At 38.5% G+C, this 18,986-nt stretch overlaps 1 protein-coding gene across 9 annotated transcripts in view; it reads right to left on the reverse strand.

Annotated features, from left to right (window-relative positions):
* NBEA (neurobeachin) overlaps positions 1-18,986 on the reverse strand; it is an 882,854-nt gene that overhangs the window by 429,307 nt on the left and 434,561 nt on the right. For all 9 annotated transcript variants that reach the window (XM_019498256.2, XM_059716302.1, XM_059716129.1 and 6 more), the window contains one exon: positions 4,243-4,304. In XM_019498256.2, the coding sequence (XP_019353801.2) occupies positions 4,243-4,304 (62 nt within the window). The remainder of the gene's footprint in view (positions 1-4,242; positions 4,305-18,986) is intronic.

Raw genomic sequence — 18,986 nt, forward strand, 5'->3', positions numbered from 1 at the left:
AATAAATTCTTCAAAACTGCCAAACACTGAAGTTTGTCAGCTATTTTTTTCTATGTGCATTAGAGTTTCAATGCAATATGTTGATTTATTACATAAAGCTAGTATTTGGTGATTACATGATTTACTTTTAAACAGGTGAACTAGTAATGTATCTTAAATACTAAAACAATATTTTCTATTAAAGAAAATAAACCCCTCATGTTGACAGATGAGGTACAGAAAAAACGTAAGTGATATCTGATAAGGATTTATTATAAAAAGTTGAAAAATCCTTTGGGATAATATCACTCAGTTTCTGCAGAAGCTGTATGTACCTCTGAAGAGGGGAGACTTGCAAAAAATCTGGAAGTAATTATAAATTAATGTACTATTTAAAAAAAATTGGAAAAATACTGAAATCTAAATCTGCTATATATCAAAGGAGGAACTATACTGTAAAAATTAATGTGGAGCACTTTCTTTTAAAAAATTGTATGATTTATTTTTAAAAAGCTGCCACTCAAAACAGTATCACAGCTGTGAAATGCACAGCAAGGCTATGGGGAACAAAGACTAGCTAATCAAGGACAGATCTTGTCAAAAGAACACATCTTCATCCTTTTTTATGAGAAAATATACTGCATCCAAAATGAAAGTGCCTGTTTCATGCAAGTCACTACATATTTACCATGAATTCCCTGAATATATATTTTATACATAGACTATATAGAACATTAATTTTATTCTGCATATAGGAAATCAAAAGATGTAAACACATCCAAAATTAAGCTACTTTTTAGTCTAATGAAATGAGAAGTATGACACCACCAATATTGTAAGAGAAAAATTACAGCAGACAAAGATGTACTGAAAATACAAAGAAGAAAAATAATTTTTGAAACCCAGATAACGCGCCATTCCTACAGGAGTTCCTTTAAAGCTTAAAATGTATTTTTCATAGAAACTTGAAATTCCTTGGGGAAAAAGACTTGATTGCATACCCTTTAGAGGCTAAAAGGCTGCCCATATGAACTGAATTATCCATGACATGTACCTTCAGACATTTGTAATATGATATTTCATGTAAATTTAGACCATACCTTGGACTTGAGCCGCTGGCAATGTTAAGTTTATTCAGGAGCTCAGATAAGAAAAAAAAATTCTGACATCCTTGCTAATCTGTAGTCGTTAACATGGAATTTCCAACATAAAGAGCATAAAAGCATCTAATTTGCTGTAGCAAATGGAAGGAAAACAAACTGTGCATTTCCCTTTCCTTTTTCTGTGTCTAAAGTTACTGAATTCTATGCAAACAAAATCTTACTTTTCAAAGGTTTCTAGATCATCATCTATCTTTGAAAGACATGCACTTCAAGCTTCCACAAGTAAACTGGAGAATGTAATTAACTTCGAACATCCATTTTAACTATATGGATTTACTCATGTTAGCAAAGCAGCGTTAGTTATGTCCTATATTATAAAAAGCTGAACATTTATATAGGATTTCCAAGCTGTATTTCTCAAATAAGCTTTCAGAAGGATGGGTATCGCCATCATCTTGTGGCTAATTCTGTAGCAGCACTGATAAAACAACCCATAACTCCTAACTCCCAGTTCTCTTGCTTATCAGTGATTACATTACCATCCTATATCCACATTTCTTCTTCTTTTATTCAATATTTTCCACTATTTTTTTCACACAAAAATTCTTTCAGACCTACTTAGTGTACCTTTTTGACAACTGGCTTTAAAAGTAAACAGAAAAGTCAAAACATCTGTATTACAGAAAAATATTGAGATTGCAAACCTGATGGTTTTGTGGCATTATCTGAGGTAAATACAACTCCTAGGCTGATTTGATTCATTGCAAAAGGGGAGAAATATTTGAGCTGGACCCATACCTAAGAGCTCCCTGGGTTAGGTACAGGCATTCAGAAGGCCCAAGATGGAATCCATGTAATTTACGTGGTTTTCTGTAAGCAGTGTAGTTTCGACTGGTTGTGAACAGAACACGCATTTGCTCTTTGGGTGGGGAGGGGCAATCTTAGACTGGGTTCGTGTGCCAAACTTCTGTTCTGTTCTGTATATAGGCCAGTTTGCGATCATTAAAAGTGTAACATCTGTACCTGGCCTTGAGCAATCCATACAAAACACCTCAAGACCTTTGGCCCAAAATAAGATAAGGTTACAATGATAATTTCAAAAGTGCTGGGTAAAAGTGGAAAACGGGACACAGTTGTCCTTAATTTGCAGGCCAAGGAGACAATCCTAAAACTCTCAGAAATGCCAATTGTGGGGCACAGTAAGAAATCCTTTTTACGTGGGAGACTGGATGAAGGGAGGAGAGCTCACTGGTAGAAAAACATTAACATTTGGCAGTGTAATAGAAACTGAATTACTATTCTGAAATGTAAGAGAAATGGAGGGAGCATTTTTAAGTGTTTAATAAGTGTACGTGCTTTTTTAAGGAAGTAAACTATGAGTATTATCTTTTAAAAATGTATGGTTGCACATTTGAAACATTAAATAACTTTAAAAAAAATTCACAAAGACATATCAAATTGATTTAGCTATATTTGTTACAGAGCTTCTGAGATGTCTAAAGGAAAAGCACTGCAGAAAGAGCTTAAATTTCTCACTCTTCCTTTCAATCAATATTTGAGGCAAAGTTTCATCTCTAGGGCCCTTAATGGCAGGAATTCCTGGAGCCAGCAAATGAGTAATGTTAAACCTATGATTAGATGATGAGGCCATCAAAGACACTAGACCCTAATGTTACATTCCAGTTTATTCCTGTGAATTGCAGTAAAAGCAAAGGCTAAGAAGAAAGCATTCTAAGTTATTCCTCTCTACAAGTAAAGGCTTCAAAAGCTGTTAAAAAAAAAGTACCATGACATGAAACGCAAAGGCCTTAATGGATTTTTTGGAATTTCCCTTGAACCCAGGATTTAACCATTAGGTAACAAATTTTTCAAGTACCCTGCAGGAGAAGGTTTGAAGTTCAAACCCCACTGAGGATTCCTGCCAGTGATGTATTTTTCTTTAACTTCTCCCAAACCAATATCCATCTTGGGTAAAAGAAAAAAAACAGGATCTAATGATTTCCTTATGGGCACAAGCTTGAAGAAATGCAACCTATGGACTGGCAAACAGCAGGTAAGTTAGAAAAAAAACTGAATTCAGTTGTAAATGTTACTAATTTTCAGCAAGCTGTACTTTTGAAACAGACTTCATTTAAGCTGGTGGTAGAAACTCATTTTTATTACAAGTTGTAAAACATATTTCCAATATGCAGTGAATTCTACAGTGGAAACTAAGAACAAGCACTTTCTTAGTATTAATAGTATATTTAAACAGGCACATTATTTTTATACACTAACCCTGTATGAGTTTAATTTCTATTTAGCTTTTGTGTGACTTTCAATTATATGAAATAACTATTTTTGAAGACAACTTCAAACCTGTAGGAGACTTGGGTTCTGTTAGGTCATATGCATTTACTGTAGATAACTAATGAAATCACAGAATGTTTGTTGATTGTTACTAGTATTACTAATTTTAAAAACAATTTGATGTATGAAACTTATCCAGTAGCCTTTTTTGAGTTATATAATTAAAATTCAGAGTTACATTATCAAACAGAAATTATTAGTTTCAATATATTTTAAAAATGATGTCAGTTTTATTTCCATCTTTCCAGATTTCTCACCCCCAAATTCTAATGCTATATTGTATAATTTGAATATATAAATATTTGCTAAATGCAAAGGGAGCTTATTGAAAACAATTTCCCCCAGCTTTTTAAATACTAGAAGCTTACATTAAATGTGCAATAATTTGTGACAAGCAACATTAAATGTGAAAGTCCACTGTCCAAGTCTTGCAAGTTACTAATTCAATAAGATTAAAATTCAAAATAAATTATGAAAATAGATTCTGAATTCTCCTTTTTGAACCTATGCTAACATAGGAAAAAGTACATAGGCATGTGTACAACAGTAAAAAATGTACTGTGTATGGACATCTCTCTCTTACAAGCAGTATATAAAAATTACTCTATGCAAAAATTGTATAAGAACTGTACACTAATATTACAATAAAAATCATATTCAGGTGGGAACAATGAGATTTATAGTTTCATCATATTTACATAGAAACACTAGAAAAAATGAAAAGAATAAACAAACAAGAATACTAAACTCTAAAACTTACAGTAATATGTCATTGTGAGAAGAAACTGATTAAAGCCAAGAAACGCCTTACCTGTGAACAAAGCAGCATAACAAGTTCAACCACCGAAGTACTTGATTTCATGCAAACCAGGCCTGCAACAAAATCAAAAATGAATTTAAAAAGGCTGCTTATATTAAGCTGTCAAAACTTGGTAGTTTAAAAATACTGTATGATTTAATTAATTTCCCCCAGAGCTGTTTACTAGGCATTTTTAATCATTCAAATTTACTGAAACAAGTTTAAAGTGCAAACTGCTTGAGACCGTTTGAATCAGATATGTAGATCATACACCTGTATATACACTATACAGAAAGCAAGGAAAAAATCAGTGTGAACTGACCTCATCATGTTTATACCACGTATTTTTTTAATTTAATCATAGTTTGTAATTTTAAATAAGTCTTGCAGGGTGAATACAGCTCTCTGACTAGTAGAAAGCAATCTTATCCATGGCTCATTCACCTGGAAATGCATTGTCAATACATAAGAACAATCACTGGGGTCTTAAACCTGCAAGGTTTTATGCATACAAGTAATTTATGTCACAGGCCTAAAGTCCTTAGAAAATCAGACCTTTTCCATTAACTATTCACATTTCCCCTTTATGCGTGGAAAAAGTCAAAGGTTCAAGTAATAAGAATTATCATCATTGTAATAACTACTAAATTTATTTCTGAAATAATACATATAGATGCAGGCTTGTTATTAAATGTCTTAGTATAAATAAATAGTTCTTTTTTTCAAAGCTATGGGTTAAAATGACAAAGGAAAATATATTTTTATTTATGCAATGAGGTATAAGAAAGAAAATGACTTTTAAACAACATATTTTTGTCTACATACACACACAACTTAGCTTTGAATAGCTACAATATGGCATGTTATTATTTATTTGCAGCTTTAGAATTCTAGAGTTAATTTTGGAGAGTGCCAGTGACACATCTATGAAAATAAAAGATGCATTGGAAACAACAGATTGGTTCATTTAGAATATGGTAGAGGCATGCAATTTTTGTTGTGAACTCTAAATATGGCAAATATCAAATTTTAATACATCCATCATGATGGGTTGGGATTTGAATGCATCCTCTGTAGGGTATTAATTTTTTTAAAAATATATATAAAAACATGACTCATACTGCTAGATGGTAAAAAGAAAGCTGAAAAGCAAATTGATTTAAGTAGGTTTCAACAAAGAGCCATTAGAGACAAAAGCACTCCTACACAATTGCATGTATATTTATTACAGGTAGTGGATAAATACCCTTTTGTGCCCACTTTGCTAACAACCCCATCCTTATTGTACAGTAAGACAGAACAAGCTGTAAGAAGGCACTACAATTCCATTCTATCAGATCTATGAGCAGACAGTTAACTAATGAAATAAGAGGCAGATGTGAAAAGCTCATTTAGGGAGACAATTGCTGTAATTGATCAGTTATACTCATGCTCAAGTGCTGCTAGAGAATCAAAAAGATTAATGGGACACTTATCACCTGCAGGCTACTTCAACTACTTGAAACCTGACAAAGAAGAACTACACAGCTAACTCCACATAGTTTGCATGCATGAACAGTCTAAAAAAAATGAGAGATACTGTTTGAAGCCATGAAAAACCACCTTTGGTTCAGTAGAATTAAAAAATCTGTTTATTAAGCATATATATTTTCCTTCATATTAAACTGTTAGCATGCATGTTTTTAAAATGAAATAAACTCTAGTAGAATATCTCCTCATGAAACAATGTTCTAAATTACTTAAATAATTTAAAGGTATTTTTAAAAAGAGAAAAAAGTGTTTCCTTACTGAGCTTCCTGTATCATTAAAGCAGAGTAAAGGAAAGAGAGCTGAATCAGATAACAAGCAATTATCTTTTCAGCAGCAACTTCTTTGGTACATTTTCATGCAATAAATATATTTAGCTAGCAGAAAAATATATTCTTTCCACATTAAAGAAGCACAGTTAACAAACATTTTTTCCCTGTATTTTTCATTACATTAAAACGTTTAAATGTCTGCAGGCACTTATAATAGCCAAGCAATGTGATGTGCTTTTTTGTGTGGTAAAATAAGAAATAGGTGCGTCTTAAGTGACATAAAGAGAATATCACAATTGTCATGATCACCAGAAAAGGACCTTGATTTCTCCAAGAGAAGTTCTGAATTTCAGGTAAAACAGAATCCTTGTTTGAAGGAAATCATAGACACCCTGTGTTAATGCAAACACACGTATTTCTAATAAAAAGTTTATCATACTATATCAGACTTCTAGAAATCCTGATTAGGTTACTACAGACTGACTGAAATGAGGCCTTCCTTTCTACTTGGCAACACTTCTCTGTCTGGATTAAATGTAACAATTTCTGAGCACTGTATTCAACCGGTTCCAAAATTCCAGGGACTGTTCTAAGCATTGATACACAGAACCATGATTTTGGAGCAAATCAAGAGGGGAAAATGGAGATGCACAGAGCCCCTGACATCTGGCTAGCACACCCATCAGCTGTAACCAGGTCTGTAATCATCTAGAGATCAAAGAACCAGCTGATGGGAACCGTTAACACCTTCCAGAATAACGTCACCCCCAATAGAGTTTAAAATGTTGACACCCACAATAATGCAACTCCCAGACAAAAAAGAGAGAGATACTTTTACAAATTACAGATTCCACTAGTGTAACTATTTACACATGAAAATAGAAGTAAAGGGGGAGGGGGGAGCTGGCATGCAGGGAGATTGTGGGGGAAGGGTGCATCAATCCACTGGAGTGTATAGTACATTCAGTGTACAGCAGAAATGAAGCAGGCAGACGTCTAGATATGGGCAAGAGAAGAAAGAAGCAATCACAAATGGACTGACAGTTACACGGACCCAACTTCTAAGTGAATAGGGATTGTAGAGCCCCCAGCAACATGCTGCACAATCCCTGGGTCACCTGCCACCTCCATACTGTGCCACATGGGTCCCTCCCACCCCATCACATGGCAGGCTTTCCCCTGCGGTACAACACTGTGTGCGGGTCCAAGGTCTCCCCAAATCCTCTGGCCATGGGCTATTTTGGCCTTGTAGGTCATTCTGCCCTACCTGGTCAGGGCAGAAAGCAGAAGCTGGAGAAGGGATGGGGAGCCTAGGAACCCCAGCAGCAGCAGGAGAATGAGAAGAGCAGTGCCTGCGAGCTACATGTGGTCTGCTGGGCACCAGGTAGACAGCCCTGTTTAAGATAATGGGTTACTGGTTACACCAATTGACCAGGAGGTGGGAAAATTGGGTTCATCCTGAAGTGTTTGAAATCTACTGCTCCCAACTTCCAGGAGGGTGTCCCAACCACCAAACTATATAGACTGGGGTAGGCAAGGTTCTTTGGGTAGGTGTGGTATCTTTAATTATACCAACTAAATGGTCCAAAATTGCTCCAAAATGTTATGCAGGATTGTGGACTAGGAATGCAAGATTCATGGGGCCAGAAACAGACAGCCCAGAAGACAGCCTTAATCTGTCCTAGTTAGGGCATTCTCCTGGGAGGTGAAGTGTCCTAGGACTTCTAGTCCACGATCAGGCATTAACGTTTTTCTATCAAATGACTGTTTAATGTAAAATACACAGACAACTACAGACAACAGGGACTAGAAGTCAGTATTCCCCTTTTCCAGCTCGAGTGCCCTACCAGGCTAGGTTCATGTTCCTACTTGTCCTAGCTCCTGGGCCCAACAAATCTTGTAATCTTTGCCAGAAGTGGCACAATTTCAGCTGGAAGAGCGGAGAATGCTCCCATTCAGTATAGGCTTTAGCTTAGTGGTTAGGACATTATCTTGGGAGATGGGAGATCTGAGTTTGAACCCCTCAGAGGAAGACCTAAAAACAGGTGTCTCACTTTGTGGGTGAATAGTTTAATCATAAGGTTACTGCATAAAAGATGAGTGCTCTCTTCTCAAGAAACTTCCTTTTAAAAGAAAACAATGAGCCTGCTCCATTCTTTCAAAAAACAGTTGTGCACACCTATCCCCAGAAGAGGTCCCTGGACTCGGGATCCCAAGTGGATGGAAATGTTTGCCTGAACTCCCAAGTCGAGTACATAAGCTCTAGCAAAAAGAAGGACTACAGACACACCCTTGTACTCAGCATTTCCAATTAGTTAGATAATTTCCTAGTTACTTTGTGGATTGCTATATTTTTCTGAGGTGTCTAACTCTCCCCTGCACTGAATAAGGAATGGAAGCCAAACTCATGTTTCAGATTCTACTGCAGGGGCCAAGTATCTAATTTATTAGGCACTTAAGTCTCTGACTCTAGCCCTAAATCTCTAATTAAATATATTTTTTTAAAGAACACTGGCAGGTATAATACTGTTTGCTATGCTAAAGAATGAAGGGAGATACAAGCTTTGAGAAATGGTGAATTTTGTGTTTATGGAAATATACAAATCTGTTGCATTTTCCCTTTCCACTGAATAATTCTAGAGATAATAGTAGTTATAATTTAAAAAAAAACAAACCAAACCTCCTCACTTGAGTTCTTCAGTTTTAGGTGGCTTAACCCTGTAGAATTTGTATCGAAAGCTATTAAAGAAGCTAACATAATTACTAAAATACAAATAGGTATTTCCTGCATACATCAAGGTTAAAAAGGTCACTGTTTAACTGAACAGAATACATGCTCTCTATATTTGCCCTTCTTTGTACTTTCCTTCATGGTCTATTCTCAGTTCATTAAATATAACCATCAAAATTCAGCAATCTGATGGTAACAATGACCACATATATGGATGCAGAAACTGAGGGCACCAAGTGCATGACCTTAGCTAATCTGTAATAAATGATGTATGGCTGTTAATTAGTTTGAAATGCTCTGGTTTACGTGGCTTCTTTTCCAGTTGCCTATTAGGACATACTAATTGTTTCTTTTCCTTCACTCTGACTTGCGTAAAAAAGATTTATTCCACTTTTCTATTTTAGTTATGCCTGTGACATTAATACAATCAAGAATTCAAAAGCATAAAGCCATCAAACTGAACCAGTCAATCTGTATGAATTTCTATTTTTGAACAAATACAAAGGAGGTTGATAAAATCTTTTTTTCCCCCAAAAAACCTTGAAATAAGATCATGGTTTTGAACTTCTTTTTATTATTATTAATACAATGTGTGTAGGAGTCTAACTGAATAGTGTCACAATTTCATCTGGTCTTTATCAAGGGTTGCCTGCATTTTCCTTCAGTGATTTTATTTTGTATTAACTTAAAACTTTATTGGAACTGGAATCAATTTTAATACTTGCATGAATATGTTAAAATGCTCTGAGTTTAGAAAAAAGCCTTAATTATCCAGATATTAGAAGCCGCAAATATCTTTAACTCAAATAGTTTCCAATTAACTGAAAATCTCAGGTATGTCTACAGACCTGCTTATTAATTTTAATTTGGTTCACAAAGAAAACCTGGCATTCATCACTCCCCTTCAGCATGAATTAAATTTCCAAGAGGCTCTGTTTAGAATACAAGCACTTCTGAAGTAACAGAGGAATGCTATTATGTGTATTATTTTATATAAATGTAGAAAACACATTAAACTATAAGTATATTTTAGAAAGAATAGTATTGCTTTATAACTGAACTCTGAGAAAGAGCTGGAATGGCTGAAGCATTTTCTCTTCCATCCCTATCTTATCTGGCTATTTTTTGTTTCTTTCCCATTTATATATGGCTGTCATGTCCCCGTAATAAATATTAAGTCCCTTAATTTATCCAAAGGGGATTACTGCTGATTATTACCAGATCCTCCAATCTTGAAATTGCTGAATAATCTGTCTCTCCTATAGGTCCCATCACCTTCCTGGCCATGCAGCAAGAGATGAAATAGAGTGATATAATCACAGACAACAACCACTAGCCAACAGGTTTGCAAGCTTTGCTATTAAGTTTATAACAGATATTTTAAAGTTGTGGTATTAACCTGATTAAGTTGAGAGATCATGCTGGTGATAGAAATGGTTGATTTTTGGTTCAGCAGCAATAAGACTTAATAATAAACTGTAGTTGAAAACGGAAAAAAAAAACTCTGCAAAAGTAGCTCTTCTTGTAGCATTTCTTTCTGGGACAAAATCTCACAGAAATCATTTTCTTGAAAGATTTTGGTCACATTCAAACTGGAATTAGAAAAGAAGTTTCTAGCTTTTCTAGCTTTTGAACTCAGCAAAAATCAAAATGATGTGGATGCCTTTCAATTGGCATCCTTCCTTTCCTTATCCTAATATTCAGATAGATATGGATTCAAAGCTTTGTATTTTGCTCAATTGTATTGCTGTATACATAAAGAGTAATTAAATTACAAAAGAAATTGGGGAAGAAAGCCAGATTAAGGGTGTCAGAACAGAGGGGAAGTTGGAAATATAGCTATAAAACATTATAAATTGAACAGAGAGTAGCACAGTTGTTTGGATAAGAAAAGAAGTGTAAGTGGTTGTTGGAAGACTGAGGTGACAAACATGTAGCAGAATCTAGCTACAGTACTACAGAACTGTAAGAGATGCTAGCTTACAACCAGCTGCAGGAATGTAATGGATTTTAGGGCTAGGAACAGACATTACACATAAACTGATTTAAGTGATCAGAAATTGGTTTAAACCTGTAACAGAACATATGTTCAGTGCACATAAACCAGTTTAAAAATGGCTGAAACTGATTTGAGATAAACTGGTTGAATGTAGCATCAAACTTAACTGATTTGGGTCAAACTGATTTGTGCAATGTCTGTCCCAGACGCTTTGCTAGTATAAGCTAAAATAGACTCCCCCAGAATCCCGGCATGTTCTCTGGGCTGCGCGGTACGCTCTGCTCCACAGCAGGGCTGGCCCTGCCCCTCTACACCATGGCCAGAGACTTCCAGGCATAGCAGGGTCTGCTGGCTTCCCCATGCTCCCCCTCTCCTCTCTCCCACTTAAGAAGAGATCATTTCCTCTCTTTCCCACAGCACAAACTGTAGCCAGCATGTGGTCTGTTGGGTAATAGGGCTGTGCAAAATGGCTGTTTCATTTCAGTTTTGGATTCGGGTGAAATGAATTACTGTCCTCAGAAACAGTGTTTCAGATCACTGTTCTGTTTCCATTTGGCCGAATCTGTTTCAGTTTCAACTCTGTTTCAGAGATTCGGATTGGCCGGGAAGAGGCAGGCACAGCTGGGCAGCTGCAGGTTCACCTGTGGATCCTCTGGCTGTTCCTGCTTCTGCCCTGGTAGGGGCAGCCTTGGAAGAAGCCCCCATGGCTGCCCTGCCCAGCTGCATCCCCCACCTGGCCCCAGTTTCCCAGCACCTTTTTTTAAAAAAAGCCCTGCACTCACAGGCTGCAGCAGCGGTGATAGGGGCCTCTAAGGGCTCGTGGCAGAGCCCTCCCACACAGTACGGGGCAGTGGGAGGCAAAGGGGATTAATCCCCTCCCTTGCTTGGCACCCACGCAGCAGCTGTCGCATTCGTGGGTGCAGCACAGTTGGGTAGGGCGCCGTGCATTGTCTGGGAGCTGGGGTGACTCCAGCAGCCAGTCAGGGACCAGCACCACTCAACCCCAGCTCCCAGACAGCACACAGTGCCCGGCCGACCCATGCTGCACCATTGCAATGTGGGGGGGGAGGGGGAAGATCCCCATTGTCCCCCGCTGTCCTGTGCTGCATGTGGTTCCATGAGCCCTCAGAGGCCCTGATTGTCACTGCTGAAGCAGATGAATTTAAGGCTTTTTTTTTTTTTTTTTTTTTTTTTTAAGTGCTGGGAGGCTGGGGCTGGGCAGGGCAGCCAGGGGGGCTTCCCCCGAGTCTCCTCCGGCTGGGCCTGCCTCTCCCGGGTTGGGGGAGCTGCAGGAGAAGCTCACATGGCTGCCCTGCCCGGCCCCATCCCTCACCTGGACCTAGCCTCCCGGCACTTTAAAAGGAAGACTGCAGGGCTGTGCCAGACTATTCGGGGGGGGGGGGGGGGTGCCTCCTAAACATTCCAAAACATCTGAAACATTTCCGGAACATTTTAGATGGTTTCATTTTGTTTTGGACATGTTTTGTAGTCTTCCGTTTCATTTTGGATTTGGTGTTTCAGGTGCCAAAACAGGCCGAAACACCTCCAAAATGAAATGGCTGCTGAAATTTCACACAGCCCTACTGGTTAATGGTGTGTAAGGCAGGCAGGACAGTGTCCATTTAGGGCTTTCTGGAGGTAATCAACAGCTCAGATGGTAATGTCCCTGAATTCCTTCCTTTGGAAAAAACTTTTTAAGAAGAGCTTGTAAGGAGGAAGGCTTTGTTTTCTGATGGGGTTAAATGTTGATAACAGAGCTGAAAAATGCTCTGTTATCAAGGGGGGACCCCTCCCTCATCATAGCATACTGCTGGGCCTGGCCACACCTCCCTCAGCTCAGCTCTGGGGAAGGGAGGGCTGCTCTAGTGTCCCTAGGCTTCTAGCCTGAGCCACTGAGCATGTGCCTGCATTTCTGGGATATCTGTCTGGTTTACAAAGTGATTCAGCCTAACCAGGTTAGACTAACCTGCAAAGATTGAATCAATTTAGGCTCAGGCTTTCTGAACGTCTGTCCCTAGCTTAGTAGGAAACAACAGACAACAGTTACCATTTTTGCCTTTTCAAAAGATCTATGCAATGTTTGACACACCAATATTTCAAATTGGTGCTGACTGACTAAAAGTGACTATTAAAATCTGGTACAGACAATTCCCTGATTTTAGTAGACCACGTCTTTCTCAAGGGAAAAAAGAAATGAGGAAGTTGAGAACTGTTTTCACTAAAACAAGAGGATCAGGGAGCAGAATATAAACATTGTGAGGTTTGTATTGAAAGCTAGACATCAGAACTGAGTATGTAACACAGTTTGTAGAAATTAAATTGTTAGTGGACTAGATTTGCTAATAGAGGAAAATCTGGAAAATTCCCAATAATGATAAAAAAAATTGCTAGGGGAAAAGCCAGCAGTGGTGGCACATGGGAAGAGGGAGGTATGGCAGCCTAAGAAGTGTGCACTGATCAATAATATGGAGCTGCCAGAAGAATCAAGGGCCACTAATTCACATCTTCTGAGAAGCTCAGTAAGGTAGAGTGCCTATGGATAGTCCCTAGTATACTTTAAAGCTGTCTATGAAAGACATTTGGAAAAAAAGGCTCTCAGTACCATAATCTGTGCCTCTCCCCTCATCCCCACCCCAGTAATTTCTTTCTTGGAAGCAAGGGAATGACAGAAATTGTCAGAAATGACAGTTTAATTCAGATAAATATGAACTTGATCCAATGTTTTCATAGCTAATAAAAAATGTCATACTTGTATTAGTTAGGTCCAACTGAGATACCATGAGCTATACAACATATGTAATTTATTCTCTAAAGCTGGCATTGTATACCTAGAAAAATCATCACCTTGGTTCTCAGACATCAAGTCCTGAGGAAGTATCTTTGAAAGATTTTGAAATTTCTGGAATTTATATGCTAAAAGTACTATTGCAAGCATTGATAGGTCATATAAATTATACATAGTGCGTCAGACTGGAAGTTCATTTTGGTTTAAACTGTAAGAAACAGATCCTAATTTTAGGTTTATATAAGAAGCATGTGGGGAATAGCACTCTTTCTAAAAGTAAAAACCTGAAACTGCATAGATTTTAGCCATTATGGAAAAGTAAAGTGGAAACACAAATGTAGAGTTGTAACAGGATACCCCAAAACACTAAGGGGAAATTTAATATAATGTATACATAATTAATTCCCCAAACTACAGGTTTTCATACTGTTATCCAATGATCTACAATGATGCAGATATTACAAAAATTGGTGCCATACTACTCTTAGAAGTCTAGTCTCCTGCTGATCAACTGGAATTTTAGTTAAGTTCCATTACTGCTAATAGGATTCATAAATAAAACTTCAATACATCAAATGAAGGAAACAAAATCTACTTTTTTTAAACTACCACATTTTAATTTACTACACAGAAAAAAAAAGTTTTCAATCATCATTCATTTTGCTGTTTCTCACATATGGTAGCTCTTCACTAAGACAGCATTCTCCACTGATTTTCCAAACATGTTTTTATCCATGTTTCTCTGTTTTTTCAGTACAAATAGTAAGTCTTGTTATTTATATTTTTTGCAACAATATGGTGTATTAATTTATTTAATCCAACTGACATTTAAGGGGAAGATCTTCAGCTGGAGTCTGTCGTCAGAGCTCAGTTTAAAATTTAAGAATGTGACTTTCATTAACACTAATGGTACAAATATGCCTGGTTTTTTATGGGTTACTAGAACTTGAAACATTAATTATAGGGCACCACACCAAATTCAGAATCATTTTAAGTGAATGGGACCACATTTGCATTGAGGCGTTATTCAACAACAACAAGAGTATTGGAACCTAAGCTAAATTATTAGCAGCAGAATAAATAATCTGACACGTTTCAAACTATTCTAAAGCTGAGTACAGACATTACAAAAGTCCGAGGCTGAATCAATTCAATCTTCACAGGTTAGTCTTAACTGCATACACAGAACTGATAAGAAAGCGATCAAACATTTACTTATGATTTTGGATGCAGCCACATGCCTGCAGTAGCCCAGGCCAGAAGCTGGGAAGGTAGGGGGGAGAGGGGAGCACCAGAGCATGCCTCCCTACTCAGCTAGAGCAGACCAAGCCTGCCCACCCTGAGGTGGAAGGGGTCTGGGGGAGGTGCAAAGCATCCTGGGATACTGGTAGACTGTGAGCTAACTTGAATCTGGAGATCTGGGACAGAAGTTCAATAAACTGATTTAACCTAAATCAGTTGTCTGATACTACATCCATCCAGGTTGATCTTAAACAGGTTTCAGGTATTTTGAAAGTGGTTCATGTGCACTAAACTTCTGTTGCGTTACAGATTTGAACCAGTATCCGATCACTTATACTGGTTTATGTGTAATTTCTGTCCATAGCATAAAAGTCTTTTTCTGAAACTTGTATATCAGTAATGCAAAGTAATCAGACCTCATGGCAGAGGCGATCAAATGAAAATAAATTCTGATATCTTAAAAGTTGCTACAAAATAGAATTATTGTCCTCTGGCCTGCTCTATTTCTATCACATATGCTCTACTTGCTTACAAACATCCTTTTCATGGTAGTAACAGAACATGCTGTACAAGTCTCTTCATTTCAGACAGACTTGCTAAGAAATGCAAGGCACTTACTACACCAAACCTCTTCCTGACCCAAGCTAGGTTTGAGCACAGGCAATTTTAGATTAAAAAATCTCTGCCGTCCAGAGAAAAGCTCCCTAAAGTTCATTATGGGCACTTTTACATGTGCTCCAACACATTCCGATTAGAGTGTGTCAGAGCAGACTCGGTAAATCGAGTCTTCTGGAGCATTCCTATCAGAATGCTCCAGCATGCTGCAGCATCTTATGCATTCAGCATCAAATGAACTTTAGTTAAAGTGTCCCACAGCTATTTTGAAACGCGGGACACTGAATACATGAGATGCTGTGGGCATTTTAATTAGAGTAACTCCTGAGAGTCACTCTAATTAAAATGCTCCCTCTCCTCCCCCCACCGATTATGATACATGGTATTAGCTGGATGACATTATGATGGCACTAAATGTTTTCCAGCATGTGGCTGCAGTTCCATGACAACTACTACACCACATAATGAACAGTCAGATGAAGAGAGAACTGAAATCAAAATGGGGATGGCCTTCAAAATAAAAAAGGTCACATTTTAGTTTTTCTCACTTCTCTCTATCATGCAACCCCTCTTTATTCCCCCATCAAATATTGTGATTATATATCAACAAAAATTGCTAATAAACAAACTAGAAACATATGTACAGTAACCATCAATTGAGTCAGAAAATTGCCTGAGAGAATAAAAGTATCAGTTGCTTAACTAATGAGAAACAAGCCTCTAAGACAGCAGTTCCCAAACTGTCGGCTGCAATCCCAAATGGGGTTGCAATATCAGCAGATGGGGTCACGATAAACGTGGCCCCCGAGATTTCTGTGGCCACAGAGAGATGCAGGGCTGCAGCCGGGCCAGACCAGCTCTGAGCAGGAGTTCTGTGGCCCAGTGAGTGGGACTCATTGTGGGAAGGAGTGCCACACCACCATTGCCACCAAGGTGAGGCACAGCAGTGGCGGCAGCACACAGTTGTGTCCACACTGCTAGCGGGTGATCAGGGTGCACCTCAGCTTGACAGCGTGGGGCAGCGCTTCCTCCCTCCCATGCCAGGTTCTGCCGACTGCGCCACAGAGTCCCCAGGGGGAGGGAAGAAGGGCGGGGAGTCCCAAGCCTGCAGCAGGCAGCCTGCATCTTCCCCCCCCACCCATGGGCTTCACTCTGGCAGTGTTGCCCACAGGGGAAGGGGTGGAGGGAAGCCGGGCTCTGCATCCCGCTCTTGCTACAGCAGCTGCTGCCTCCTGCAGGTGCCAGCTGGGGCTCGGGTGCTGCTGGAGGAGGGCAGAGGCCTGTGAGCCCAGGCCCTGGGGCATACGGTGGGGGGGGGGGGTTGGGGGCTGTGGGTAGGGAGTGAGGGGCACCAGCAGGGCCAGGGGGCTGTGGATGGGGAGTGAGGGGCCATGCTGAGGAAAAGTTTGGGAAGTACTGCTCTAAACCTACTTTACTATCCAATGCAAACAACTCAAACCAAAGTAGTCTTATCTATCCTTTAATCAATTCACACCAGAAAAGGCAGCTGCACTGGAAAATTTACTGCCTTCCACTCTTACTAATTTATCATAGTTTACTGGTGTAATTGTAGGAGCAAAAAACCTACCTAAAATAATTTCTACAGAAAATATAAGACATAGAAGTTACCATAAAATATTTCTGAAAGAGAAATAGATAAGCAGAAGCCAGGACACTAATTCCAACCATCAACAACAAAAAGTACACTTTCTGTTGGGGCTATGACTGCACCCTCTCTTCATCTTGGTGTCCTTGTCCAATTCTTTTCTCTAGCTGTCAAAGAAAGTTGGCCTCTGTCAAAGACAGTAGAGTGGACTAGGTGGATCACTGGTCTGATTTGATGTGACAGTTACTAGTTTCCAGTGTCTTATGTGGAAACATAAGATCATAATTCAAATGTTTTATCTAAAAATGATCTTTTCTTAGTATTTTTTCTTCTGACATTTATCAACTTTTTCTTACCTTACCTATAATTTATTCTTTTTTTGTCACATTTTCTCACTTTTTATCTCACCCCTCTAAAAATTAACACCACCATATTTTTTATTTCTTTTTACATCTATATTCACTGCTATTCTCTGTCGTAAACTCCTCTTGCTGCCTTCCATGGTATGCTGCTTTTATTCTGTTTCCTCCTCTAGAGAGTTTTATTTGGCTATCCTGGCCCCAACCCTAAACAAGTTTTATTTGGTATCCCTTCATGGTTACCATTCAAACCAACAGATCAGTGGTAAAATAAGCTCAGCTGCAAGCAGGTAACCAGAAGAGCCCTAAGAAATACCCAGTTTCATAGAATCATATATTTTTAAGGCCAGAAGGACCATTATGACAACTAAGTTGATCTCCTGAATCTCAAGCCATAGAATTCTATCCAGTACTTTGATATAAAGCCCCCAAACTTGTGAATGAACTAAGATGTTTGAACTTTATTTAAAGATTCAGAAATAGAGATTTTACCTCACCCATTATTAATAGTTTAGTCCAGTTAACTACTTCCACTGTTAAAAATTGAGTCTGAGTTCCAATTTGGACTTTCCTGATTTCAGCTTTCAATCACTGGATCTTGTTCCCCCCATTGATATCTTGCTAAAAAGGGCCATATCTTAGAAAAGGGCCTTTTAAGTTACATACAGAGTCAAAAATCCCAAGGCGTAGATTGAACAGATAAATATGTGAACAAACATTCATTTTTTATTCCAGAAATGCAGCCACCTGTCTGCAGTGGCCCAAGCCAGAAGCCAGGGGGTGTTAGAGCATGCCTCCCTGCTCAGATAGAACAGACAGCTTGGGCCAAGTCTAGCCCGCCCACCAAAGCATCCTGGGATGCTGGGGGGTTAACCTGAATTTGAAGAGGATTTGGGATAGAAGTTCAATAAGCTGATTTAACCTAAATAAATTAAGTCTGATATTCTGATAAGTCTGGCTTATCTTAAACCAGTTTTGGCCATTTTGAAAGCAGTTCATGTGCACTGAACTTCTGTTGTGTTACAGATCTGAACCAGTTTCCAACTACTTATGACGGTTTATATGTAATTTCTGTCCCTGGCCTTAAAATGCAAGTCACAGTTACAACTGTTTTGAAATAATACTATTTAGTGCTTCAGTTTCTTTTACTTCAATGATAACATCAGTCCCAAAGACATTATTATAAGCTCTCTCTGAAATGATATCACTTTCCCATCTCCAAAATGACATTCCAGATAATGTCATTCCAGATAATGACAATTTTCTCCAGATTTCCCCTTTTTTTTACAACATTCATTGCTATATTCTTTCTTGCCATTTCATAGATTCATAGATGTAGGGTCAGAAGGGACCTTGTAGATCCTCTAGTCCGACCCCCTGCCATGGGCAGGAGAGAAAACTGGGCTCAAATGACCCCAGCCAGGTAAACGTTGAGCTCCTCTTAAAGACCCCCAGGGTAGGAGCCATCACCACTTCCCTTGGAAGTTGTTTCCAGATCCTAGCCGCCCTGACTGTGAAGTAGTGCCTTCTAATGTCTAGTCTAAACCTACTCTCTAGCAACTTATGGCTGTTATTTTTTGTTACTCCAGGGGGCGCTAGGGGAAACAAGGTCTCTCCCAA

Source organism: Alligator mississippiensis, chromosome 1, assembly GCF_030867095.1.
Source record: "Alligator mississippiensis isolate rAllMis1 chromosome 1, rAllMis1, whole genome shotgun sequence".
NCBI classification, from domain to species: Eukaryota; Metazoa; Chordata; order Crocodylia; family Alligatoridae; genus Alligator; species Alligator mississippiensis.